At 51.7% G+C, this 26,087-nt stretch overlaps 1 protein-coding gene across 1 annotated transcript; it reads right to left on the bottom strand.

The window, feature by feature from the left end:
• Positions 1-1,753: 1,753 nt before the first annotated feature.
• On the bottom strand, positions 1,754-25,067 carry TBC1D13 (TBC1 domain family member 13). The gene is made up of 12 exons (XM_003264217.4): positions 24,966-25,067; positions 23,939-24,012; positions 21,589-21,629; positions 20,923-20,984; positions 20,671-20,770; positions 19,773-19,855; positions 14,794-14,953; positions 9,129-9,339; positions 8,468-8,631; positions 6,141-6,301; positions 5,848-5,905; positions 1,754-4,328 (listed from the first exon to the last, which is right to left on the bottom strand). Exons 1-12 carry the CDS (start codon positions 24,986-24,988, stop codon positions 4,263-4,265), a joined length of 1,203 nt encoding a protein of 400 aa, XP_003264265.1. The 5' UTR covers positions 24,989-25,067; the 3' UTR covers positions 1,754-4,262.
• Between the last annotated feature and the right edge of the window lie 1,020 nt (positions 25,068-26,087).

Genomic DNA, 26,087 nt, shown 5'->3' with positions numbered 1-26,087 from the left:
ACTCTAGCCTCAGTGACGGAGTAAGACCCTGTCTCAAAAAAAAAAAAGAAAAAGAAAAAAAAAAAAAGAAAACCAATTCACCCCCAAATGCCTGGGTTCAGTTCTGGGCTCCTCTGTTCTGTTCCTTTGGTCAGTGTGTCTATTTTACACCAGTATCATGCTGTTATGGTTACTAAACCTTTTTTTTTTTTTTTTTTGAGACGGAGTTTCACTTTCGTTGCCCAGGCTAGAGTACAATGGCACGATTTTGGCTCACCGAAATCTCTGCCTCCGGGTTCAAGAGATTCTCCTGCCTCAGCCTCCTGAGTAAGTGGGATTACAGGCATGTGCCACCACACCTCACTGATTTTTGTATTTTTAGTAGAGACGGGGCTTCACCATGTTGGCCATGCTGGTCTCAATGTCTTGACCTTGTGCAATGCCCACCTCGGCCTCCCTAAGTGCTGGGATTACAGGCATGAGCCACTGTGCCCGGACCTAAATATTTTTTTTGAGGGGGTACTTACTGTCAATGAGATTTTCTCTATTTCTTGTCTTTTTTTATTCTGAATTCAGTTATTTCTGCCTTTTTCTTGATTTCTTTTTCAGATAGTTTATTAGTGTACAGAAATGTTACTGATTTTTGTTTGTTGATTTTGTTTCTTGCCACTTTAGTTCTAACAGCTTTTTGGTGGAGTCTTTAGGGTTTTTTCTAATATAAGATCATGTTGTTGGCAACGAGAGACAATTTCACTTCTTCCTTTCCTATTTGGATGCTTTTTCTTTCTCTTGCTTAACCGGTCTGGCTAGTACTTCCAGTACTATGTTGAATGAAAGTAGAGAGTGGGCATCCTCATCTTGTTCCTGATCTTGGCTCACGCCTGTAATCCTAACACTTTGGGAGGCCGAGGCCGGCGGATCACAAGGTCAGGAGTTGAGACCAGCCTGGTCAACATGGTGAAACCCCGTCTCTACTAAAAATACAAATTAGCCGGGCGTGGTGGCGGGCACCTGTAATCCCAGCTACTTGGGAGTCTGAGGAAGGAGAATCGCTTGAACCCAGGAGGCGGAGGTTGCAGTGAGTGGAGATCGTGCCACTGCACTCCAGCCTGGGTGACAGAGCAAGACCCCGTCTCAAAAAAAATAAAATAAATAAAAAATAAGGAGGCCGGGCGCGGTGGCTCACGCTTGTAATCCCAGCACTTTGGGAGGCCGAGGCGGGCGGATCACGAGGTCAGGAGATCGAGACCACGGTGAAACCCCGTCTCTACTAAAAATACAAAAAAAAAAATTAGCCGGGCGTGGTGGCGGGCGCCTGTAGTCCCAGCTACTCGGAGAGGCTGAGGCAGGAGAATGGCGTGAACCCGGGAGGCGGAGCTTGCAGTGAGCCGAGATTGCACCACTGCACTCCAGCCTGGGTGACAGGGCAAGACTCCGTCTCAAAAAAAAAAAAAAAAAAAAAAAAAAAAGGAAAAGATGTTGAATTTTGTCAAATGCTTTTTCCACATATAAACGGACGGTCTAAGCTTTTTTAAATCTGAAAAATAACAGGCTATGTAATCATGTATGCAGAACCTCCTTACCCAGTACTCACTCCCTTCTCCCCAGCTGCAGACTGCTGAGGCTGAACTGGAAGAATCCAACAGGCTCTTCCCAGAAGGATTTCCTGGACCTTTTCTTAGAAGGGCTACTCTAAGAGACTCTGACTCCATCCCTGTTCAAACATTTTTCCCTGTTCTGAGGTCTCCAAAGTTTCAGCTCATCACAGCACCAATGCCCATTGCAAAGAACACATGATTTATTCAAGACAACTCGTCATCAACAGCACTGACTCAAGGAACAAAACAGATGAAAAAACTAAAGCAAACGTTCTGACCCTCTGGAGTGAGACCTGCTGAATACATACAGCTCAATCTGTAAGTGTCCAAGATCCAGGGGGCAGGTTCTCAAGCAGGAAGCCTCAGGCACTCTGGCTCTGTGGGGACCTCCCTTGGGCATCTGCTTGAGAATCTGGGGAAGGGACATTATCAGGTGGTGTCCTGCTGGGAGCTCAGCCTAACCAAGGCCTGGTCCCTGTGCTCTTGACCTTCATCTCAAGGTCAAGGAGAGGGCACTTGACCCAACTCTGCCAGTGAGGCAAATTAATGGTGATTCAAGTAGTGTGGTCCCAGGAGGGAAGGTAGGGGGCAGACAAGAGCAAGTGCATTAGGAGTCCTGGGCAGTGTCTGCTGGGTCCCAGGCAGTGGCCCAAGGTTGTGAAGGGGTTGGAGAAGGGGCTGAACCACCAGCTGACAAGTGCTGGAGAGAGGGTGGCCCAGGTGAGCAGGAAGCATCAGGTCTCTGCCTCATCCTGGAGGTCCTGGAGTCAGCCCAGTTCTCTTCCCATCTTTACACTCAATTCCAGTACAGAACTCAGAGCCCGCCCGGCCAGGACCTGCTGGAAAACCAGGCAGGTCCTAGAAGCATGGGGAGAAGAGGCTGACTTTGATCTTGGAAAATGAAGAGGATCTTGTCTCCAACTCCTTTCTACCTTCCTACACCCACGCCTCATCCCCAGAGCACTTGCCAATGTGCAATACGTAGCCAGGAGTCTGAATAAATAGTCGAAGTCTCCCAAACACTGTGCTTTGGGAGAGGAGACAGAAAGGCAGGTGCAAAAATCCAGGCAGCATCCAAGGAAAAGCCTGGTAGAAGAGCCACCTGGGGAAGCCGTTTCTGGCCCACAGCCGGGCTTGGGAGGGCAGCGAGAAGTCCTGACAACCAGACTCGGAAGGTTTTTGGGGGCAGGAGGGCTGCTGAGGCCTGACTCCTGCCAGCCAGTCTGGAGGACGAGGGTCCTCACTATGGCACCCAGCTTCCGGACGCAAACCTTGTACAAGGAGGGAGGTGACTTGGTGAGAACTGGGAGCGGCCAGCTGCCCCTGCTCAGGGTACACCTGCTCCAGCCCTGGGAACAGCTTAGGCGGGGGTCAGAGAAGGCCCTGCACCTCCCTCAGCCCGTAGGGGGTGGAGGGGTACACAGAGGCACAGACATGGCCCTCCTGGAACTGGCAGGACCCAGGGCCTTTAAGCTCAGCTACCCCCAGCCCCAGAGAGGCTTCCTCAGGCCCCACTTGCCCTTTGTGGGACTCACCCACCATGGGTTGGGACCTGGAAGCCAAGGGAATGACAACTCTTCTGAAGCAACGGGTTCCGACCCTGGGCTCAGAATCAAGGTCCTTTTCTTTTTGGACGGGAGGGCCTCTGGGGGAACCTCCAGAAAAACCAGCTCCCCCTCTTCCTTCTCCCTCCCTGGGCAGAAAGCAGGGGCAGGAGGCTCAAAGCTTCATCCATACTCAGCAGCATTTGGTTTCCAAGATTTCTGTGTAGGGAACGGGCTCAGAACCCTCTAAGTGAGGCACGGAGGACTCCCTCCCAGTTGGGAGGACCCTGGAGCCAGGGCTGGGGGATGGGAACAGGAGGCAAAGGCCAAGCTTGACCTCCAGGGGCCTTCCTGAGCCAGTCTCCTCATCTGTCTCCCAGGTTCAGGGGAGCAGAGGGAAGCAGGGAGAGGAGGCGGCTCAGGATAAGGCACCCCAACAGAGAAGGGCAGGGAGAGTCATGGAGAGAGGAAACATGGAGCAGGACACAGTCCCACTCTGGGAAGGAGGCGGAAGGAGACAGGCAGAGAGGTAGAGACAGAGAAGAGGGGCTGGGAGACCTGGAGGCCTGAGAGACCCTCGCCCCCTCACACACACACACACACACGGAGGAGACGCCTGGGGACTTGGGCCCACGTTCACACCAACCGACTACAGACAGACATCTGTGGGTGAGACAGATGGCAGGACTCAGCTTTCAGTGTCGCCTTCCCTGTGGAGCAGCCGAAGCGCCCCGCTCAGAAGCGGTTTCTGGCCCATTGGCCAAGCACCTCCCCTGACCGGAGCCCAGGAGAAGACCAGAAGCAAGAACCGAGACTGGGGCGGCAGAGCCGAGGCAGGGAGGGGCCCCTGCCAGCCTCCCAGTGCCAGAAACGGCCCTGGCCCAGGAAGGACAACTTCCCGAGCTCCAGCCCTCCTCAGTATCCTGGCCAAAGAGGGCAGGGTGCAGGGCAGGCGGGGAGCTGGGCGTGGTGGCAGAAGAAGGAGCACGGCACCGTGTGTCCCCAGTGGGCATGGCCTGGGTCTCGGGCCAATCCTGTGGCTTCCCCTCAGGCTGGGTTCCCACAGGTTTCTGTGTGTCCCGGGAGCCAGGACACAGGGTCGGGAGGCTTCTCTCCTGAACATGGGCCTCTTGCCGCTGGGCTACTTTGAGTCTTGGAGCTCCTTGGCTTTCTGCAGGATCTGGCAGACATCTGTGATAGGGTAGTCCTGAGCACAGGAAAAGGCCAACAGTTGCTTCTGAAGCCACTTCACCCCTGCCACACCCACACCCTCCCTGCTGGGACCCGTTACCATGCTGGATCCTGGGCCTCAGGGGCAGGAGCACGGAATACCAGGCATCCTGCACTCCCCATCCCCCAGACCCCTGCATGCAGCTGACGCTACACCGTGCAGCACCAACTCAACCGATCCAAACACAACCACTCCCAGGCTCTCACAGCCCTTTCCTCAGGACCAGACCATGCTGCCTCAGCTCTCCCACTACTGCCACTGAACCCGAGCTCCCTCGTGTGGAGCCAGTGGGACTGGGCCAGTGTCTGAGCATCAGCTTGAAGTCCGAACAGCCCTCTGAGTGGCTACCGTGATTCTGCCCATTTTCCAGATCTAGTCCATGAAGTTATGGAAAACCAACTCTAGGAAAACCAACTCTAGGCCGGGCTTGGTGGCTCACACCCAGCGCTTTGGAAGGCCAAGGTGGGCAGATCACCTGAGGTCAGGAGTTCGAGACCAGCCTGACCAAGATGGTGAAACCCTGTCTCTACTAAAGATACAAAAATTAGCCAGACATGGTGGCACACACGTAATCCCAGCTACTCGGGAGGCTGAGGCAGGAGAATCACTTGAACCTGGGAGGTGGAGGTTGCAGTGAGCCGAGATTGCGCCACTGCACTCCAGCCTGGACAACAGAGCGAGACTCCGTCTCAAAAAAAAAACAAACAAACAAACAACAAACCAACACTAAGGCCAGGTGCTGGTGAAGAAGCCAAAACCCAGAGATGCTGTAACTTGGCTTGGGTCACGTAATGAGCACAGCAGAGCAAAACTGTGGACCTAAAGCTGCAGGCCCTTGAACCCATGTTCTTTTTTTTTTTTTGAGACAGAGTCTCGCTCTGTCGCCCAGGCTGGAGTGCAGTGACGTGATCTCGGCTCACTGCAACCTCCACCTCCCGGGTTAAAGCGATTCTCCTACCTCAGCCTCCCAAGTAGCTGGGAATTACAGGCACATGCCACCAAGCCCGGCTAATTTTTGTATTTTTAGCAGAGACGGGGTTTCGCCATGTTGGCCAGGCTGGTCTTGAACTCCTGACCTCAGGTGATCCACCCGCCCCAGCCTCCCAAAGTGCTGGGATTATAGGCATGAGTCACTGCACCCAGTGAGCCCATGTTCTTAATCACTACACCCCACCCTCCTTCCCCAGGCCTGAGCATGGCCACTAGCGAGCACAGCCACATTCTGGGCACCTGCTGTGTCCTGGGTGTGAACACTTATGTAGAGTACATGGCTTGAAGGCCAAGTCACTTGCTCAAGGCCACCCAACATTCCAGGTCAGTGGCAGAACCAGGATTCAAACCCAGATCCAAAACAGATCTGCCTCAGGGGTCTGGACTTTAATCCCTGCTACGCTCCACTGCCCCTGACCAGCCTGTCGCAGCAGCTGGCATGGGCAGGTGCCTGGAGAGTGCCGGCCTCATGGCAGTGGCTGAGCCTGCCCCCAACTCCCATTACCTGCAGCAGCCGCATGTTCACAGTGAAGTCCCCTTCCAGCAACTGCTCCCGGATCAGCCTATGAAAAGCAGCAGCAAAAGCGCTGGGACCTGGGATGCTCTGAGTGTAGGCCCTGCCCACTCCTCCCTCCCCACCCACCTCGAGTTTGGTTTGGCACCCTCCCAAGGACTCCAGAATCCCGTTCCAGCCATGAAAGAGCAGCCCTGCCCACCCTTCAGGGGTGGAGGGTCCTCCCGTCTGGCTTCTCCAAGGACCGCCCAGGTGGGCTGATGACAGCTCATGCCCGTACTCACATGAGCATGGCGCAGCAGACAAGGAGGAGGAAGTCAAAGCGGTTGTCATCGGCGAAGAGGGAGTCCCAGATGCGGATGACGTCAGGCAGCAAGAACTCCTGGGACAGGAGCAGTGTCAGCCAGCGGAAGGCGAAGAACTGGGGCTTGATGTTCTGCTCTTGCTGGGGAGACAGTGTGGGGGGTGGGGGGGGGCAGGACTCTGTGTTGGCTGCTGGCCATGGAGCACCACACAGTGGGTCAGAAGTGAATTCAGAACAGCAGGGTCCAGCACACCAGGTGTGAGCACCAGGGCTGGCACCAGGCTGCCAGACAGCCTCGCTTGGTAAAGGGGCAGAGCCTGTTTGCTGCCAGCCAGCATCCTCAGATCTTCCTATTTTTTTTAAGAGAAGCTGGAAACCCAAACCTTTATATAATAAGCTCTCCAGATTTATAAATGATGGCTCAAACTCTTTTCACATACTTTGCAGATGATAGCCTTGGGTTTGTGGATGTGCTGAGTGACCATCACAGGGCACTTACTAAAAGCCTGGGCTATGCTTAGCATATTAAATATGTCCTCTCACTCATTTAATCCACAGAACAATTCCACAGGCAATTATTCCCAGTAGAGACAAGCCTTCTGGTCAGCCACAGTGAATATTAACTGAAAAAGCATGCTACAAAACAGCAAAAGCATACTTCCTTTTTTTTTAGAGATGAGGTCTCGCTATATTGCCTAGGCTGAAGTGCAGTGGCACAATCATGGATGGCTCACTGCAGCCTTGACCTCGAGGGCTCCTCTCTCAGCCTCCTGAGTAGCTGAGACTACAGGCCTGTGCCACCATGCCTGGCTAATTTGTTTTAAAATTTTTTGTAGAGACAAAGCTTCACTATGTTGCTCAACCTCTGGGCTCAAGCGATCCTCCTGCCTCAGTCTCCCAAAGTGCTAGGATTACAACTGTGAGCCATCACACCCAACCCATATTTGTTTAAAAAGATATGATTATTCCTGGCCAGCCAGGCACAGTGGCTCATGCCTGTAATCCCAGCACTTTGGGAGACCGAGGTAGGCTGATCACTTGAGGTCAGGAGTTCGAGACCAGCCTGGCCAACACAGCGAAATCCCATCTCTGCTAAAAATACAAAAACTAGCCAGGCATGGTAACGCACGCCTGTAATCCCAGCTACTGGGGAGGCTGAGGCACGAGAATTGCTTGAACCTGGGAGGCGGAGGTTGCAGTGAGCCAAGATTGCACCACTGCGCTCCAACCTGGCCTCTGACAGAGTGAGAGTCCGTCTCAAAAAAAAAAAAAAGAAAAAAAAGGGCTGGGCGCGGTGGCTCATGCCTGTAATCCCAGCACTTTGGGAGGCTGAGGCGGGTGGATCACGAGGTCAGGAGATCAAGACCATCCTGGCTAACACAGTGAAACTCCATCTCTACTAAAAATACAAAAAATTAGCCGGGCGCGGTGGCGGGCGCCTGTAGTCCCAGCTGCTTGGGAGGCTGAGGCAGGAGAATGGCATCAACCTGGGAGGCAGAGCTTACAGTGGGCAGAGATTGTGCCGCTGCACTCTAGCTTGGGCGACAGAGTGAAACTGTCTCAAAAAAAAAAAGAAAAAAAGATATGCTTAGATATGTATTTTATTTTTCATGAAACTTCTTGTTTACATGTAGATAAATTTTCTCCTTTTGTTCTACGAAATAAACACGGAATGCCAGTACAATTTTTTAAATTATATTAATTTAAAAAAATGAAGTTAGGCCGGGCATGGTGGCTCACGCCTGTAATCCCAGCACTTTGGGAGGCCGAGGCGGGTGGATCACAAGGTCAGGAAATCAAGACCATCCTGGCTAACACAGTGAAACTCCATCTCTACTAAAAATACAACAAATTAGCCAGGCACGGTGGCAGGCACCTGTAGTCCCAGCTACTCGGGAGGCTGAGGCAGGAGAATGGCGTGAACCTGGGAGGTGGAGCTTGCAGTGAGCCAAGATTGAGCCACTGCACTCTAGTCTGGGCGACAGAGCAAGACTCCATCTCAAAAAAAAAAAAAAAAAAAGGTGACGTTAACACCTCAGAAGACTACTAACAGCTTAAACAATTTAGTTCATAGTAAATGCCCTGCAGTATGCCTGGCACACAGTGGGCACCATTCTCAACTTTCCCCTTCCCTCCCAGCTGGGGTCCACCATCAGCTGCCTCAGCACATGGGTCAGCGTCCTAGGCAGCAGCAGCAGCAGCTACTTCTGACCCCCAGACTCAAGCCAGAGCTCGCCCTGGGCTGGGATGGCACAGCAACTCTCTGCCTCCTGTCCCTTTCCACCCCTCTGTTCCTGGGGTCCTCACCAGTTTCAAGTAGAGCTCCACATCCTTATCTTTCAAGGTGGAGTAAACTTTCTCCATCTTGTAGGTGATGCCACACTGTGAGTCATCTAGGCTCTTGATAAAGTTGTCCCGGATCTCAGCCATGAGGTTGGTGAAGCAGAAAAACGTGTCTGCCTCGGCGTGCTCTGGGAGAGACGCAGGATGGAGGCAGAAGTGGCACACCCCAGGCCCACCCCACCTCTCACCTACCAGACATCTGCCCCGCTCTGAGCCCCGCCGAGTTGCCCCATCCTCATGGTCTGGCTCAGTCCTTCCTCTGTCCTTGGTCCCTCTCCACCCCCAGGCTAAAGACGTCGCCTCTTTCTTCTCACATCTGGCAATACTATACATTCACTTAGCAATTTATTACACACTCTCCTGATGACAATTTAAAAATCATTATTTAAATCTTATAATTCGGCTTCCTATATATCCACCTTCTCTACCAGAAATTAAATTACAAATATCAAGAGATCAGTAAACGTCCAACATTCTAGACGATCACAGCTGCAAAGGATCTCAGAGATGATCCAGGCCAACTCCTCATCTGGCAGAGGGAGAACAGAGGCCCAAAAGGGAAAGTGAGCTGCACAGCCTGACACGGGTCAGCAACAAGGGATGTGGGCACCAAGAGCCTTCTTACCTTTCCACTCGCTATTGGGGTCGGTGGCAAAGGTGTAGTAGAGGGGACCCACGATTTCATTCATGCCTTGCACATAAGCGATGCCAGGGTTGAGCTTGGCGTAGATGAACAGGATCCGCTCCACCACCTCCCAGTGGGCCTCACAGCCATTGGGCAGCACCTCATACTCATTTAGGGATGATGGCGCAGAGTTCTTGTGTGGGGAGCTCATCTGGAGGAGAAGAGGAGCCCGTCAAGAAAGACAATGCTGGGGTCAATGGCTCATGCCTGAAATCCCAGCACTTTGGGAGGCTGAGGTGGGAGTTGAGCCCCAGTGGTCAAGGCTGCAGTGAGCCATGATTACACCATTGCATTCCAGCCTGGGTGACAGAGCAAGACCCTGTCTCAGGAGAAAAAAACAAAAACAAAAAAAGAGACAACATGGGGGGCCACAATAGCTCATGCCTGTAATCCCAGCACTTTTGGAGGCCAAGGCAGGAGGAGCCTAAGAGTTCGAGACCAGCCTGGGCAACATAGGGAGATCCCATCTCTACAAAAAATGTAAATATTAGCCGAGTGTGAAGGCACGCACCTGTGGTCCCAGCTACTTGGGAGGCTAGGGCAAGAGGATCACTTGAGACCAGGAGGCTGAGGCTGCAGTGAGCTATGATCACACCACTGCACTCCAACCTGGGTGACAGCAAAACACTGTCTCAAAAAATAAAAAAAAATAAAAAATGGACAATGTGAAGGAGGACAATGTGTTCTTGCCAGAAATGTAAATGTTTACTGTTAAGCCTGGACCTATCTAGCATATGAGACATATTCTGACGCAGAGGAACAAGTCAAACGCCACCATAAGGAAACAAGGAGACAAACCTAGAACATGGAACATTCTACAATACAACGAATGGTCCTAAAACCTAACTTGCGGTGCTAAAAGTCAGAGCAGTGAGAAGTACTAACTAGGAAGGGGCATGCAGGAACTTGCTGGATGTGGACATGTTCTGTATCTTGACTGGCACTTACACAGGTACACGAGAAAAACATTCTCTAATTGTACACGTAATTGCACGTAAGTTACACTTCAATTTAAAACAAAAACTTTAGGGCCAGGCACGGTGGTTCACACCTGTAATCCCAGCACTTTGGGAGGCCGAGGCAGGTGGATCACCTGAGGTCGGGAGTTCAAGACCAGCCTCACAAACATGGAGAAACCCTGTCTCTATTAAAAATACAAAAAAATTAGCCGGGCATGGTGGTGCATGCCTGTAATCCCAGCTACTTGGAAGGCTGAGGCAGGAGAAGTGCTTGAACCCAGGAGGCAGAGGTTGTGGTGAGCCTAGATTGCACCATTGCACTCCAGCCTGGGCAATAAGAGTGAAACTCCGTCTCAAAAAACAAAACAGGCTGGGCGCGGTGGCTCACGCCTGTAATCCCAGCACTTTGGGAGGCCAAGGTGGCTGGATCACGAGGTCAGAAGATGGAGACCATCCTGGCTAACACAGTGAAACCCCGTCTCTACTAAAAATACAAAAAATTAGCCGGGTGTGGTGGCGGGTGCCCGTAGTTTCAACTACTCGGGAGGCTGAGGCAGGAGAATGGCGTGAACCCAGGAGGCAGAGCTTGCAGTGAGTGGAGATCGCACCACTGCACTCCAGCCTGGGTGACAGAGCGAGACTCTGTCTCAAAAAAAAAACAACCAAACATTAAATATGTCAAAAACAGACAACTGGCCAAGACTTTTCTTTCTTTTTTTTCTCCCCTGAGACAGTCTTGCACCGCAACTTGCTCTCTCTCTATATATAATACACACACAAATAAAGCAATGTGAAAAATGTTAACAACTGTTACATTTAGATGGAAAGTATATAGATAGTTATCCAGTGTACTCTCCTTTCAACTTTTCTGAATGTTTGAAAATAATCATAAGAAAAGGTTGGAGGCCAGGCGCAGTGGCTCACACCTGTAATCCCAGCACTTTGGGAAACTGAGGCGGGTGGATCACTTGAGGTCAGGAGTTTGAGACCACCCTGGCCAAAAATCTCTACTAAAAATACAAAAATTACCAGGCGTGGTGGCACGCGCCTATGATCCCAGCTATTCAGGAGGCTAAGGCATGAGAATTGCTTGAACCTAGGAGGCGGAGGTTGCAGAGCGCCAAGATTGTGCCACTGCACTCCAGCCTGGGCGAAAGAGCAAGACTGTCTCAAAAAAAAAAAAAAAAAAAAAAGGTTGGAAGATAAATAAAGAGATGATGATCCCTACTGAAGACTCCTGCAATGAGCACGGGCCCCCAACACCAGCTGCCTGCCAGGATCTCTTGGGAACTTTGTAAATCAAGTGCTGGGCCTTGCCCTAGATCTGCTCAGGTGGAAGCTCCAGAGGTGAGTGACCCATATGAGAGAACCCAGGCAGTGACAGTGGATGAAGCCATCCTGGAAGCAGAGGGTCCTGGAGACATTAAACTCCCTCTCCCATAACATACATATACATATGTATGCACACACATGCGGGGATGTTCACACACAGAGACACACATCAGCCACATTTACCAAGAGCTTTTTTTTTTTTTTGAGACGGAGTCTCGCTCTGTCGCCCAGGCTGGAGTGCAGTGGTGTGATTTTGGCTCACGGCAAGCTCCACCTCCCAGGTTTACACCCTTCTCCTGCCTCAGCCTCCCTAGTAGCTGGGACTACAGGCACCCGCCACCACGCCCGGCTAATTTTTTGTATTTTTAGTAGAGACGGGGTTTCACCATGTTAACCAGGATGGTCTCGATCTCCTGACCTCGTGATCTGCCCACCTCGGCCTCCCAAAGTGCTGGGATTACAGGCGTGAGCCACCAGGCCCAGCCCTTACCAAGAGCTTTTTATGTGGCAGACAATGCTGTACAGGTATTCCTCCATTTAATCCACTGAACAATCTAAAATATTCTCTCAACATCATTTTCAAGATGAGGAAACTGAGGCTCAGAAATGTAGGGCCACTCCTTAACTGTCTAACATTAGGTGGTGGAATCAGGACTTGACCCTGAACTGGCTGACTCCCAAACCTAAGGTCCAGGACTTGAGGGCAGGCTGCCTCCTGAGGATGCCCAGGGCTTTCTGCTTTTGAAGAATCTGCACAGCCATGACCTCATTTCATCCTCTTGGCAGCTCAGGCAGGGCAGAAATGATTATGCCCAGTTTATGGTTGAGGAAACAAAGACCAGGATGTGAACCTGGTATGACTTGCCCAGAGTCACACAGATGGTCTTCAACTCAAACTGCCCAATCATGAACCCAGAGGCTTAGGGATGAAGTTTCTGGCGGGTTCTCTGCTACCAGGACCAAAAGTTAAACTAGGCAACAGTGCTCCTTACACCTAGTTACTACAGTGAAAGGAATGACAAGAGTCAGTCCCCTCCTGGACCTTCACCCAAGAAATCAGCAGCCAAGAGTGCTGCCCACAAAGCCAGCCTCCTGGTTATCTAGCCACGCAATCTGCACTGCACAGCAGTTCTGCTGGGCACCCAACTCTCGTAGGCACCTGCAACCCTGGATCGGCCATATCTGCCCCTGCCCGTCAGAGCTTCCATCAAAGTCATTCCCAGCTGGGTGTGGTGGCTCACACCTGTTATCCTGGCACTCTGGGAGGCCCGGGTAGGAGGATCGCTTAAGCTTAGGAGTTCAAGACCAGTCTGGGTGTTGTAGCAAGACTCTGTCTCTATTTAAAAAAATAAAACAAACAAACAAAAAACAAAGTCATTCCCCAGGGGGAGAAAAACTTTTGCAGTAGTACCTGCCTTAGCTTGTTGGAGGCTACAGAAAAGGGTTTTTCCATTGATGGAAGACAGTGAAAAGTTTAGGGGAACAGGCCACTATTCCAGACGCCAAAGTAGGGGGTGTAAATTAAGGAATAAGGTAACATACTTGTTTGACTACAAGGAGCTTCTCAGAGTGACAGGAATCTATTAAAAGTTGGGGGTCCTGGCCGGGCGCGGTGGCTCACGCTTGTAATCCCAGCACTTTGGGAGGCCGAGGTGGGCGGATCACGAGGTCCGGAGATCGAGACTACGGTGAAACCCCGTCTCTACTAAAAATACAAAAAAAAATTGGCCGGGCGTGGTGGCGGGCGCCTGTGGTCCCAGCTACTCGGAGAGGCTGAGGCAGGAGAATGGCGTGAACCCGGGAGGCAGAGCTTGCAGTGAGCCGAGATTGCGCCACTGCACTCCAGCCTGGGCGACAGAGCGAGACTCCGTCTCAAAAACAAACAAACAAAAAAAAGTTGGGGTCCTATCAGTTCCACCCAGAGTCTCTGAGATCTAACCCTGCTGCATCTCTGCCCCCACCACCTCTTGCCTAGACAACTGCAGTGTCCTTCCAGGTAGCCTCTCTACCGCCACTCCTGTATCTCCACAGTGCCTAAAGCATTTCTGACACAAGCAGATATGAATTATGTCACTGCCCTGCTTACAGTGCTGTAAGGGATCCTTCCCACCCCTCATGACAAAGGCCCCACGTGGCCTCACCAGCACCAACCTCTTCCCTCGCTCTCTGCTTCTAGCCACGCTGTGGCCTCCCCGACCTGGAACACACCATGCTCTCTCCCGCTGAGGACTTCGGCATCTGCCCTCCTCTCCACCTGGAATGCTCTCTTCTTTTTTTTTTAGACAGGGTCTCGTTTTGTTGCCCAGGCTGGAGTGCAGTGGTACAATCTAGACTCACTGCAACCTCCACTTCCCGGGTTCAAGCAATTCTACTGCCTAAGCCTCCCGGGTAGCTGGGATTACAGGCACCTGCCACCATGCCCGGCTAATTTTTGTATTTTTAGTAGAGACAAGGTTTCACCATGTTGGCCAGGCTGGTCTCGAACTCCTGACCTCAGGTGATCCACCCACCTTGGCCTCCCAAAGTGCTGGGATTACAGGTGTGAGCCACCACACCTGGCCAGGGCCAAATTTTTGTATTTTCAGTACAGATGGGGTTAAATCCCCGGGTTGGTCAGGCTGGTCTTGAACTCCTGGACTTAAGTGATCTGCCTGTCTTGGCCTGCCAAAGTGCTGGGATTACAGGCGTGGGCCATTGTGCCTGGCCGTTTTCTTTTTATTTTTTTGAGACAGGGTCTAGCTCTGTCAACCTGGCTGGAGGGCAGTGGTGTGATGTAGGCTCACTGCAACCTCTGCCTCCCAGGCTCAAATCATCCTCCTACCTCAGCCTCCTGAGTAGCTGAGACTACAGGCACACGCCACCATGCCCAGCTAATTTTTGTATTTTTTGTAAAGACAGGGTTTCACCATGTAGCCCAGGCTGGTCTTGAACTCCTGGGCTAAAGCAATCCTCCTGCCTCAGCCTCCCAAAGCGCTGGGATTACAGGCGTGAACCACTGTGCCCAGCCCTATCACATTTTCTCACATTTGTGATGACCTTCTCAGAGCCATCCCCACTATAAGATTAGAAGCCTGGCTCATTCACTCACTGTGACGCAGGAACCTTCCCAGCAGCCATTACACCCAGCTGGGACATAGTGAACCTCTGTCACCCAACTTTTAGAAAGCACCCCAGGATCTAGCAGCATCAGGATTGCTCTGAGTAACTGTCAAGCAGATGGTCATGGCCCGACACCTTGTGGCCAGGAGTTTAAGAGAAAAAGGAAAATAAAAGACTGTTGGGGGAGTCTCTGGGGACCCCAGGTTGGCACTCACATTTGTGACCCCACTCCGGTTCCGGGCCACCGTCTGAGATTTCAGTGTTGTCTGTTCCACTCTCTTACGAAGGGTTTCAAACTCATTCTGGGGGTCCAGGATGAGGAGGCAAGGGTAGTCAGTGGCCCTCTGGAAGAAGGAAATGTCTGGGCACAACCTCCTGTCAAGAGGGAACAGGAAAGAATCTTGTTACCCAGGGTGGAAGTTTTCGCCATCTCATCTGCCAGTAGACCCCAAGACTCCCCAAAACCATTATTTTTTGTTTTTCTTTTTCTTTTTCTTTTGAGACAGAGTCTTGCACTGTCGCCCAGGCTGGAGTGCAGTGGAGCGATCTCTGCTCACTGCAAGCTCCGCCTCCCGGGTTCACGCCATTCTCCTGCCTCATTCTCCCAAGCAGCTGGGACTACAGGCGCCCGCCACCACGCCCGGCTAATTTTTTATTTTTTGTAGAGACGGAGTTTCACTGTGTTAGCCAGGATGGTCTCAAACTCCTGACCTCGTGATCCAACCACCTCAGCCTCCCAAAGTGCTGGGATTACAGGCATGAGCCACCGTACCCATCCAGCATTGTTTGTTTTTAATTACAACGTTTTGAATCACTGGAGGTCAAGAGTTCGAGACCAGCCCAGCCAACATGGTAAACTTTGTCTCTAGCAAAAATACAAAAATTGGCTGGGCATGGTGGCTCACGCCTATAATCCCAGCACTTTGGGAGACTGAGGCAGACGGATCATCTGAGGTCGGGAGTTTGAGACCAGCCTGACCAACATGGAGAAACCCCGTCTCTACTAAAAAAATACAAAATTACCCGGGTGTGGTAGCACATGCCTGTAATCCCAGCTATTCGGGAGGCTGAGGCAGAAGAATCGCTTGAACCTGGGAGGCAGAGGTTGCAGTGAGCCGAGATCGTGCCATTGCACTCTAGCCTGGGCAACAAAAGCGAAACTCCGTCTCAAAAAAAAAAAAAAAAAAAAAAATAGCCAGGCGCGGTGGCGGGTGCCTCTAATCCCAACTACTGGGGAGGCTGACACAGGAATTGCTCGAGCCTGGGAGGAGGAGATTGTAGTGAGCCAAGATCGCGCCACTGCACTCCAGCCTGGGCGACAAAATGAGACTCGGTCTCAAAAAAATAATAATAATAACAACAATTACAACATTTTATTTTAAAAACAGTATTTTTTTTAAAAAGCAGTAGTTTGGGCTGGGCGCAGTGGCTCACGCTTGTAATCCCAGAACTTTGGGAGGCCGAGGTGGGCGGATCACGAGGTCAGGAGATCGAGACCACGGCGAAACCCCGTCTCTACTAAAAATACAAAAAAAATTTAGCCAGGTGTGGTGGCGGGTGCCTGTAGTCCCAGCTACTCGGAGAGGCTGAGGCAGGAGAATGGCGTGAACCCAGGAGGCGGAGCTTGCAGTGAGCCGAGATCGCGCCACTGCACTCCAGCCTGGGTGACAGAGCGAGACTCCGTCTCAAAAATAAATAAATAAATAAAAATAAAAATAAAAAGCAGTAGTCATTGTATATGTATACATGCCCACATTTTATGTGTATTTGCAAATAGATACATACTTTTTTTTTAAAGTGTCATGATGGTCATACAACCTAACTCCTCTTTTAAACTCCAAACATATTTCCATGTAAAAATATTTATCTAGGTCAGGCACAGTGGCTCACCACTGTAATCCCAGCACTTCGGGAGGCTAAGGCAGGAGGGATCACTTGAGCCCAGGAGTTCAAGACCAGCCTGGGCAACAAAAGGAGACCTCATCTCCGTAAAAAATTAGTTAGAGCCAGGTGTGGTGGCTCACGCCTGTAATCCCAGCACTTTGGGAGGCTGAGGCAGGCGGATCATGAGGTCCAGAGCTCAAGAACACCCTGGCTAACATGGTGAAACCTCATCTCTAATAAAAATACAAAAAATTAGCTGGGTGTGGTGGTGGGCGCCTGTAGTCCCAGCTACTTAGGAGGCTGAGGCAGAAGAATGCTGTGAACCCGGGAGGCAGACCTTACAGTGAGCCAAGATGGTGCCACTGCACTCCAGCCTGGGCAACAGAGTGAGACTCCTCCACAAAAAAAAAAAAAAAAAAAAAAGATGGAGACCATCCTAGCTAACACGGTGAAACCCTGTCTCTACTAAAAATACAAAAAATTAGCCAGGTGTGGTGGCATGTGCCTGCAATCCCAGCTACTCAGGAGGCTGAGGCAGGAGAATCATTGGAACCCGGAGGTTGCAGTGAGCCAAGATCACACCAATGCACTCCAGCCTGGGCAACAGAGCAAGATTCCACCTCAAAAAAAAAAAAAAAAAAAAATTAGCTGGGTGTGGTGGCATGTGCCTGGAGTCCTGGCTACTCAGGAGGCGGGCCAGGAGGATCACTTGAGCCTGGGAGTTCAAGGCTACAATGAGCTAAGATCAAGCCACTGTACTCCAGTCCAGCCTGGGCAACAGAGCAAGACCCTATTTCAAAAAAAAAAAAATTATCTAACATGCACAAACATAGAGTGGTTTGTAGTAGCAAAAGAGATTTGGTTCCATAAGTTATACACTGTACAACAGACTATTATACAGCTGACCTGGAAAGATGTCCAAGACACAGTGAGAGGGAAAACAAGTTGGGAGATGGCGTCTAGAATGTGATCAAGTTTTTAAAATATATGTATTGCAGTACACGCACATTTTTCAGACTTCTTATACTTAGCACATTGCAAACCTGCTTCTAGAAGCACCAAAGGATCACTATCCATGTAAAACAGAACCTGGCCAGGCACGGTGTCTCATGCCTGTAATGCTAGCACTTTGCGAGGCTGAGGTGGGTGGATAACTTGAGGTCAGGAGTTCGAGACCAGCCTGGCCAACTGGTGAAACCCCATCTCTCCTAAAAATACAAAAATTAGCCAGGCATTGTGGCACATGCCTGTAATCCCAGCTATTAGGGAGGCTGAGGCAGGAGAATCACTTGAACCCGGGAGGCGGAGGTTGCAGTGAGCCGAGATTGCACCACTGCACTACAGCCTGGTCACAGAGGGAGCCACTGTCTCAAAAAAAAAAAAAACAAAAAAACCCAGAAAACAAAAAAAACAGAACCTATTTCCCTGGGTCATGGAGTGGTTCTTGACTTGAACACGGCAATCGGAACACCTCGTGGGTAAACGCTGCACCAACCCCAGCCTGAGAGCACAAGAGGCAGTGCCTCCTTTCTCCAGCAGCCTGGCTGAGTTGCCCTGTGCGGGGGTCACGTGGGGCCATCTGAAGATGAGCCTGGGCTGAGGAGCAGAACCCAGGGTGGCTGGAGGGCAAGGAGGACCCTGCTTTATCCTGCCACGCACCTTCTTCCCCGGCCACAGGGCACTCTCATGTGCTGTGCCTCAGCCCAGCAGACTCTTCCACCCAGCTTGCTGCCTCCCTGCTGCCTCCTTCTCTTTCATATCTCATCCTGAGCCTCCTCCCTAGAAAGGCTTTCCTCGACCCCCCAAAGGAAAACAGGGCCTCCCTCTGATTCTCTAAAAGCACCAGTTTTTCTCTCCTTCACAGCATTACAGTATTTGCAATTACATATCTGTTTCCAGGTTTAGTATATGTCTCCTGACTTACACTGGAAGCTCTCAGAAGGCAGAGACTGTTTCAGTCCTGCTCACTCCTAAACCCTCCTGACACCGGTACTCAGCCATTCCTTGAGAAGGAGCTGAATGGAGGGGCACCTGTCTGTACTGGCACAGACTGACTTGGGCACCTGAGAGCTGCCCCTTGGAGATTCTGAAGGGTCACTGCGGGTCACAGTGCCGGCTTGTCCTGTCTGACCAAGTGCCGGGGGTCCCAGGCAGGCTGTTGTAAAAGGAACAGGATAAGCTCCCAGGACCCTTCTCTGATGGAGATCTGATCATTCTAAGGGCCTCTGTATGTGCTAAGACCAGCACAACAGTCCCACGTATCTGTGGAGACCCAGCCCGTTCTGTGCCCTTAGCCTGAACCACCTTACTCCTACTTCACACTAAAGAGAGTAATGATCAGAGGGTGAGTCACTTGCCTAAGGTCACACAGCTAACAACTGGTAAAGGCGGAACAGAAACCAGGCAAATGGACTCCAGAACCCAAGGCCACTCCACCCACCTGTGGACAAGGCCTGCCTTCTAGCTCCTCACCTAGCCCAACACGCTGCCAAACTCCCCAGCCCGACAGGGCCGCACAGCCAGCATCTCCACATTTCCACCAAGTGGAAAAGCACAAACACACTGTAGCTCAAGATTTTAAAAACTGCGTATCTGACCTTGTCACTCCTTTGCTCAAAACCTTTGCATGGCTGCCTCATGCTCTTAGAATCAAGTCCAAGGTCCGGCCCCTATCTCCCACCCTGGCCTTGGCATTATTACTCAGATGTGCCAAGCTCTGCGGGCTCTCTGGACCTTGCCAAGGGCAGTTCCCTGCCCAACGTGGCCTTTGCTGCACCCTTCCCCTGAGGCCTCCCGCTCCTCAGATCTCAGCTGAATTACTGCTTCTCAGGCGAGGTTTCCCCAAACCCCCTCAAATTTTCCTTCAAGAGCATTTACCACGAATGCCATCTGCTAAGATCTAATGGGCTGAATGTCTGTCTTGCCATCCTCCCTTCTAGGTTCTAAGATCCTTAAGGAGAGGGAACACACCAGTCTATTCAGTGCTCAACCCTGAGCTTAGTGCTAAGCCTGGCACACAAAAGGGGCTCAATACTTGTTGAATGAATGTCAGATGAATCCATAAACGCCTGGGGTACAAATGAAACTACAGCTCAGATAAGAACAGCCAGGTATATGCAAGCACAGAATCTCCCTCGCTAGCCTCATTCTCAGCCTATCATCATAGAGCCTGGACCCAACCGCTGGGACAATCTATCAGCAGCTCCGCAAACACCCACCCATGGGCCCGGCCTGCAAATGGAAAAGACAGAGCTGCAGAGAGCCCCAGAAGTCCCATGGGTCAGCTCCCGGCCCCAGGCACCCTGCCTACCGGACATCTTTGTCGATCTGCAGCAGCACCTCGTTGTCCTTGAAGTACGTGTTCCACCGGCTGTCAGGGTTGGGGTTGAGTGGCTGTGGGGAGAAATGAAGATGCTCTGTCCAAGGCCCAGATAGGCCCCAGGGCCTGATTCTATCCCGGAAACCTGAGCAGTGGCCTTGCTGCAACAATCCCACCACACACTGAGGTGTGGCCCTGACACCACCTGCAAGCTACTCAGAGGAACCAACACAGCCCTTCCCTCAGCCTCCTGAATCCATTCAAACTCCACAGCCGGGAGCCCAGCCTGGGGGCCTGCTCTGAGTACATCTCTGCTGGGCAGGGACTCTGTTCCTTTTCTGTCCATTACTCTAGCTCAAGAACTTTGCATATAACAGGTGGTCAGTAAATGTTTGCTTGCTGAGTGAATGAATTCGGTTTCTTCAGCTCTCATTCATCGATGCTCTGAGTCGTCAATTCCTATCTGTGAGTCTCGGCCTGGGGCGCATCCATTTCTTTCTCCCGCGCTGTGAAGCCCAGGGAGGAGCTCAGCATTTGAGGAGAACAAGGCTTCCTGGCAGCCACAGAGGGCAGCTTAGCCTCCCTCCCGCCCTGCTCTGATTTTCTTCGAGGAACAGGGATGAAGGTTGAAATAGACCATGTCCTCAGAGCACCTGCCGCAGGGCTGCCACTGCAATGCTCCCTGGACCCCAACTATCGTTTGTCTTACTTACTGAGCCCAGGGCCCCCAAGCTTAGTAACCCAACGCAGAAAGGAGGAACTGGGAGGTCCAGAGGGGACTGACACCAGACTGCACCTACCCCCTGGCATGCAGGGGACCTTGCCTGCTCCAAGGCCGCCACCCCTCCACATTCTGTGTCCTGGGTCTCTGCTGCCAACCTCTACTCACATGGTCCTCAAAAGTCACATCCTCCCTGGACACACCCATGTTGGCCTTGGCAATGCCAGGCTGGATGATCATTTCCCTCAGGAACTGGGCATACAGCTCCCTGCAGGAGACAAACGAGAAGGATGATTCCCAACGGTCCTGCCCAGGGAGCCCAGACCAGAGAAGCAGCCGCAGGAGGCAGGGTGGCCCCAGCGGTACCGGCTCCGTCAGATGCAAGGGCCCTCCTGTCACTGCCCTTACATGGGGTCTCACCTCTGCTTGGCCAGGATGGAGGTCCATGAGGCTCTCTCCAAGGGAAGGTAGTTCAAGAGAATCTGCACAGAGGGAGAGGGACAAAGCTCTGGTGACCCTCCTGCACCAACGTCAGTCTTTAGGCGGGGATGACAGGCCTCAAGAAAAACATCTCATAAAGTCCCAAGAAGACAAGATGGGCTAAAATCCAGGAATGCCAGCATGAGCTAGGGGTAGCCTCCCTCTTCCTCCCCACTGCCTCCCTCCTCCTTTAACGCAAACCAGCCCTTCCCTCTGCTTTTCCTCACACACACTCTTCCACATCATCATCAGACCCTGGGCTTTAAAGGGCTGGAAACCAGGACACTGGGCTTCCATGGCCACCTGAGCTGGGAGCTTTGGGCAAAGCACAGCCTTTGTTTTGTCCCAATAAGCATGACTTTCACTGTACTTCATGGACCAGGAAGCAGAGGTCTTCATTGTTGGCATTACAAAGTGTCCCATCCCCAAGGGGATCCCAGAGAAGACACCAAGAGGAACAGAAAACCCAGAACTTCCCAGAAAAGCTCCCTTAGACAAGCAAGGAAAGGTGCAGAACGGGAGGAAGAAGCCAGGGGTAGGGGCAGCCCATGCAGGAAAACCCAGGGACTCTCAGCAGAGCAGAAGCGCCACCCCAGGCACACCCACCTTCCAGCAGAGGCACCGCAGTCCGCCCTCACAGGGGATGCCTGTGGACACAGCAGGCAAAGGTCATGCCCCAGGCCGGAGTCCCAGAACCCCCAGCCCTTCACCGTGGAGCCAGCTGGCAGGGAGTAGAGTGCGCAAGAAGTACTTCTTCAAGAATCATTTCCCCAAGAAAGATTACTAGACTGGGTGGTTTCTTTTTTTTTGAGACGGAGTCTCCCTCTATCACCCAGGCTAGAGTGAAATGGCGCAATCTCTGCTCACTGCAGCCTCCGCCTCCCGGGTTCCAGCGATTCTCCAGCCTCAGCCTCCCAGGTAGCTGGGATTACGGGCACGTGCCACTATGCCCGGCTAACTTTTGTATTTTTAGTAGAGACAAGGTTTCACCATGTTGGCCAGGCTGGGCCTGAACTCCTGACCTCAGGCGATCCACCCGCCTTGGCCTCCCAAAGTGTTAGGATTACAGGTGTGAGCCACCACGCCCAGCCTAGACTGCATGTTAATTTTTTTTGTTTTTTTTTTTTGGGACAGAGTCTTGCTCTGTTGCCCAGGCTGGAGTGCAGTGGTGTGATTTCTGCTCACTGCAACCTCTGCCTCCCCGGTTAACCAATTCTTCTGCCTCAGTCTTGCAAGTAGCTGGGATTACAGATGTGCACCATCACTCCTGGCTAATTTTTGTATTTTTAGTAGAGACAGGGTTTCACCAGATTGGCCAGGCTGGTCTCGAACTCCTGACCTCAGGTGATCCACCCGCCTCGGCCTCCCAAAGTGCTGAGATTACAGGTGTGAGCCACCATGCCCGGCCTGGAATATTCTTTTGAGGATAACACCTTCTCATTCTTGATATTCCTTCCTCAGGAGCAGCCTTTACCACCACGATCTCATCCTAATTCAGGTCAGTTCCCCCTGTTACAAGCAATAATGCCTCTGTGACTATTTCATAGCATCTGTCATAAGTGGAATTGATATATATATATGGTGTATTTTCTTAACATCTGTAACCCCTACTACTGGGTAAGCCCCAGAAGGACAAAAACCACATCTATTATTCCCAGTGCCTAGCACAGAGCATTGCACATAGAAGATATTCCATATGTATTTGTGGAATACAAACTAAGCTATGAATGCTAAGTATTTTGTGCTTTACAGATATTATTTCATTTAATCTTCATTATAACCCCAGTAAGTAGGGAAGATTAGCATAATTGTCATAAGAAGGAAACTTATCTGTAAAACTCTTAACTACTAACACTGACTGCCTCCCCTTTGGGGCCTATATTTCACTCCTGAACAGAAAGACAAAGTTCTCCTGCAACAAGATCAGGAAGCTCACTAAAGCAGTTGCTGCTATAGTATCTCTGGTACCATGAACATGAGAAAATACTTCCACTTCAGAATCTATATGAGGATGACAGGGACAATATAAGAAGTTCTCTTTTTTTTTTTTGAGATGGAACTTCGTTCTTGTCACCCAGGCTGGAGTGCAATGGCGCAATCTCGGCTCACTGCAATTCCCAGGTTCAAGTGATTTTCCTGCCTCAGCCTCCCGAGTAGCTGGGATTACAGGCAAGTGCCACCATGCCTAGCTACTTTTTTATATTTTTAGTAGAGACTAGGTTTCACCATGTTGACCAGGCTGTTCTCGAACTCCTGACCTCAGGTGATCCACCTGCCTCGGCCTCCCAAAGTGTTGGGATTACAGGCATGAGCCACGGCACCCGGCCCAAAGTTCTTGCTGGCAAAGTTACAGGGGCAAAAAAGTGACAAGAAGCTATGCAGAACACATTGGGTTATTTTTTAAAACACACAAAAAGAGAGTTATCTTTGTGCTTGTTGGGACAAAGTCTAACACGGCAGGATCAGCTCCTTAAAGTCAGTGTCCCAAGGCTACCCATTTTACCACTAGCCAAGGTTTAGTTCAGGCAGCTTAGACCCCAAGCCAGGGAGAGAACCAGGAACCACCCTGCAGTTAACCAAACTCACCAACACAGGAAGCTAGCTAAGGAATGAGGAAAGACTGTCCTGGGCTCAAAAGGTCCCCCCCACTCTCATTCTCCAGTCTTCAGTACCATCCTGTTACTCTCAGGAATCTGGCACCTCCTGTGGAAAGCTTAGGGCAAGGCATGCTAAGTGTGGCCACTGGCCCTCTGGGAAACCCCTCCAAGCTCAAGGCAGTCACTGCCTGTTCAGCTCTACAGAATCTGGAAAAGGCCCCGAGAGTCTATGTGTAATTTCCTTCAAGGCCCCAGCCCCCAGCAGCTGGGCCCCAGAGCTGACCAGGTGTGGCCTCCCCTTGTATTCTAGCCACAGGGCTGCTCTAGGGAAACCCTGAAAATACAGAATGGCTTCTTACCACTAAAGCTGAGTTCCCGCAGCTTTTCCAATGCAATTGAGGGCTCCTTCAGGACATCCTGGAAATCTGCAATTCTGGAAGGGGAGATAGGGCAGCAAATGAAGCATGCTGATATCGGTTCAGTGAGACCCACAGCCCTCAGCTCCCTCACACCGCCAGTTTCCAACCTGTGCCTCTCTCCCCTTTAGGACATAAAAATCACACAGCTTAATCAAGGTCCTCACCAAAGACAGCTTTGGAGAACAACAAAACTATATTTCACTTCTTCCTCTACAACCAGAAACACAGAATGCCAGGGAAGAAACTTGAGAGATATTCTTGTCTAGAAGTTCCCAAATGAGGACCATAAAATTAGACATATTCCAACATTCTAAAATTTAGTGAGCTGACATTTACTGGGCACTTCTTGCCGGCCAGGCCGGGTCCACGCACAGCCACCAACTGAACTCCTTGGACCTCAGGAACCAGGAGTAATTCGATCTGCAGACAATGAACCATGCTCACAAATATAACCATTACAAGACCTCTGGGCCTGCCAGAAGGCAAGGACAAAGGGTTTAAAAAACACGTCCTGAAGGAAAACTGAAGAGTGAGCAAAATTCAGCCAATGCTGCAGGATCTGGCCTGGGGGAGGGGCCAGACTGGAGAATGCAAGTTCTCTAGCAATCCTAGTAAGAAAAAGGCACGGGGACAGGGTGCATTTGGAGAGAGTACGGGAGCAGGGGGATCAAAAGGGGGAAAGGGACGGGGGCGGGGCATGGGGGTCTGGATGAGGAAGACTCAGGGGAAGGGGGAAACCAGGGGTCCTGGATGAGGGAGGCAGAAGGAGTGACACCAGGGGCAGAAGGGCCGCCCCTCCGTCGTTCCTGCAGCCCACAGGCAATGAGGTTAGAAGGTGGACGCTCGAGACCCTCTGCCGAGGGGGTCTGCCGATTCCTGGCCACACCCGCGTTTCCCCCTTCTGAGGGGCAGAAGGGGCAGCCTGACCAGGAGTGGCCCAGCCGGGTCAGGCTCCATGGCCCCTTACCGGCTCTTGTGCAGACTTGACATGGTGTTGACTTCCGGACCCCCCAGCCGCCTCCGCCGCCTGCGCCTCTGCCGCCTGCGCCGCCGCCCCCAAGGGACGCGGGGCTCTGAGCAAAAGCCTCCGGCGGGAAACACAGCCACTAGCCTGTGCGTTCCACCGCCCCGGCCCCGCCCCGCCCCGCCAGTCACGTGTCACCCCTCGACTCTCACGCTTCCACACGGTACTGGCTGCTACGGACGGCCGGGTTGAGCAGGGCAACCTCGGGTCGGGTGGGCGTGGCAATCGCGGGCCGGGAGCCCCCAGCGCCGCCGACCCTGCGGGCCAAATTTGAGAACACGCCGGTGACAGCGCAGACTGTATGTCTCTGGACTATTCCTTGCGCTTCCCTGGGCCTCAGTGTCTACTTACGCAATATACCTGTCACCCTGTCGTCTTCCCTGCACGCACCCCCCTGTAATTAACTACTGCATGATTGTTACAGGAGTCTCGGCCTCCCCTGCTCAACTGTTCAGGCCCTCCAGCTTATCTTGGTCTCTGCAGAATCCTCAAGGCCTGTATAGCAGGGACCCGCATGAACCGCCGTGCGCAGCCCAACTTTTTTTTTTTTTTATAAAAACTATACCAGCAAACCCTATAAAATGTAAGTTAGGAAGACAGAAAAAAACACAAATGATATCTTAAGAAAAATAGGCTAGACCGGGCGCGGTAGCTCATCCCTGTAAATTCCAGCGCTTTGGGAGGATGAAGCTGGCAGATCACTTGAGGTCAGGCCAGTCTGGCCAACATGGTGAAAGCCCGTCTCTACCAAAAATGCAAAAATTAGCCGGGCCTGGTGGCAGGCGCCTGTAATCCCAGCTCCTCGAGATTACCTTCTTTACAAAAGATGTAAAAATTAGTTGAGTAGGCCAGGCGCGGTGGCTCACGCCTGTAATCCCAGCACTTTGGGAGGCTGGAGCGGGCAGATCACCAGATCAGGAGTTTGAGACCAGCCTGACCAACATGGTGAAACCTCGTCTCTACTAAAAATACAAAAATCAGCCGGGTGTGGTGACGCGCAACTGTAATCCCAGCTACTCAGGAGGCTGAGGCAGGAGAATTGCTTGAACCCGGGAGGCGGAGCTT

The sequence above is a fragment of the Nomascus leucogenys genome, chromosome 8, assembly GCF_006542625.1.
Source record: "Nomascus leucogenys isolate Asia chromosome 8, Asia_NLE_v1, whole genome shotgun sequence".
Taxonomy (NCBI): Eukaryota; Metazoa; Chordata; class Mammalia; order Primates; family Hylobatidae; genus Nomascus; species Nomascus leucogenys.
The sequence above is the reverse complement of the archived record's forward strand: the minus strand, read 5'-3'. Positions and strand labels throughout refer to the sequence as shown.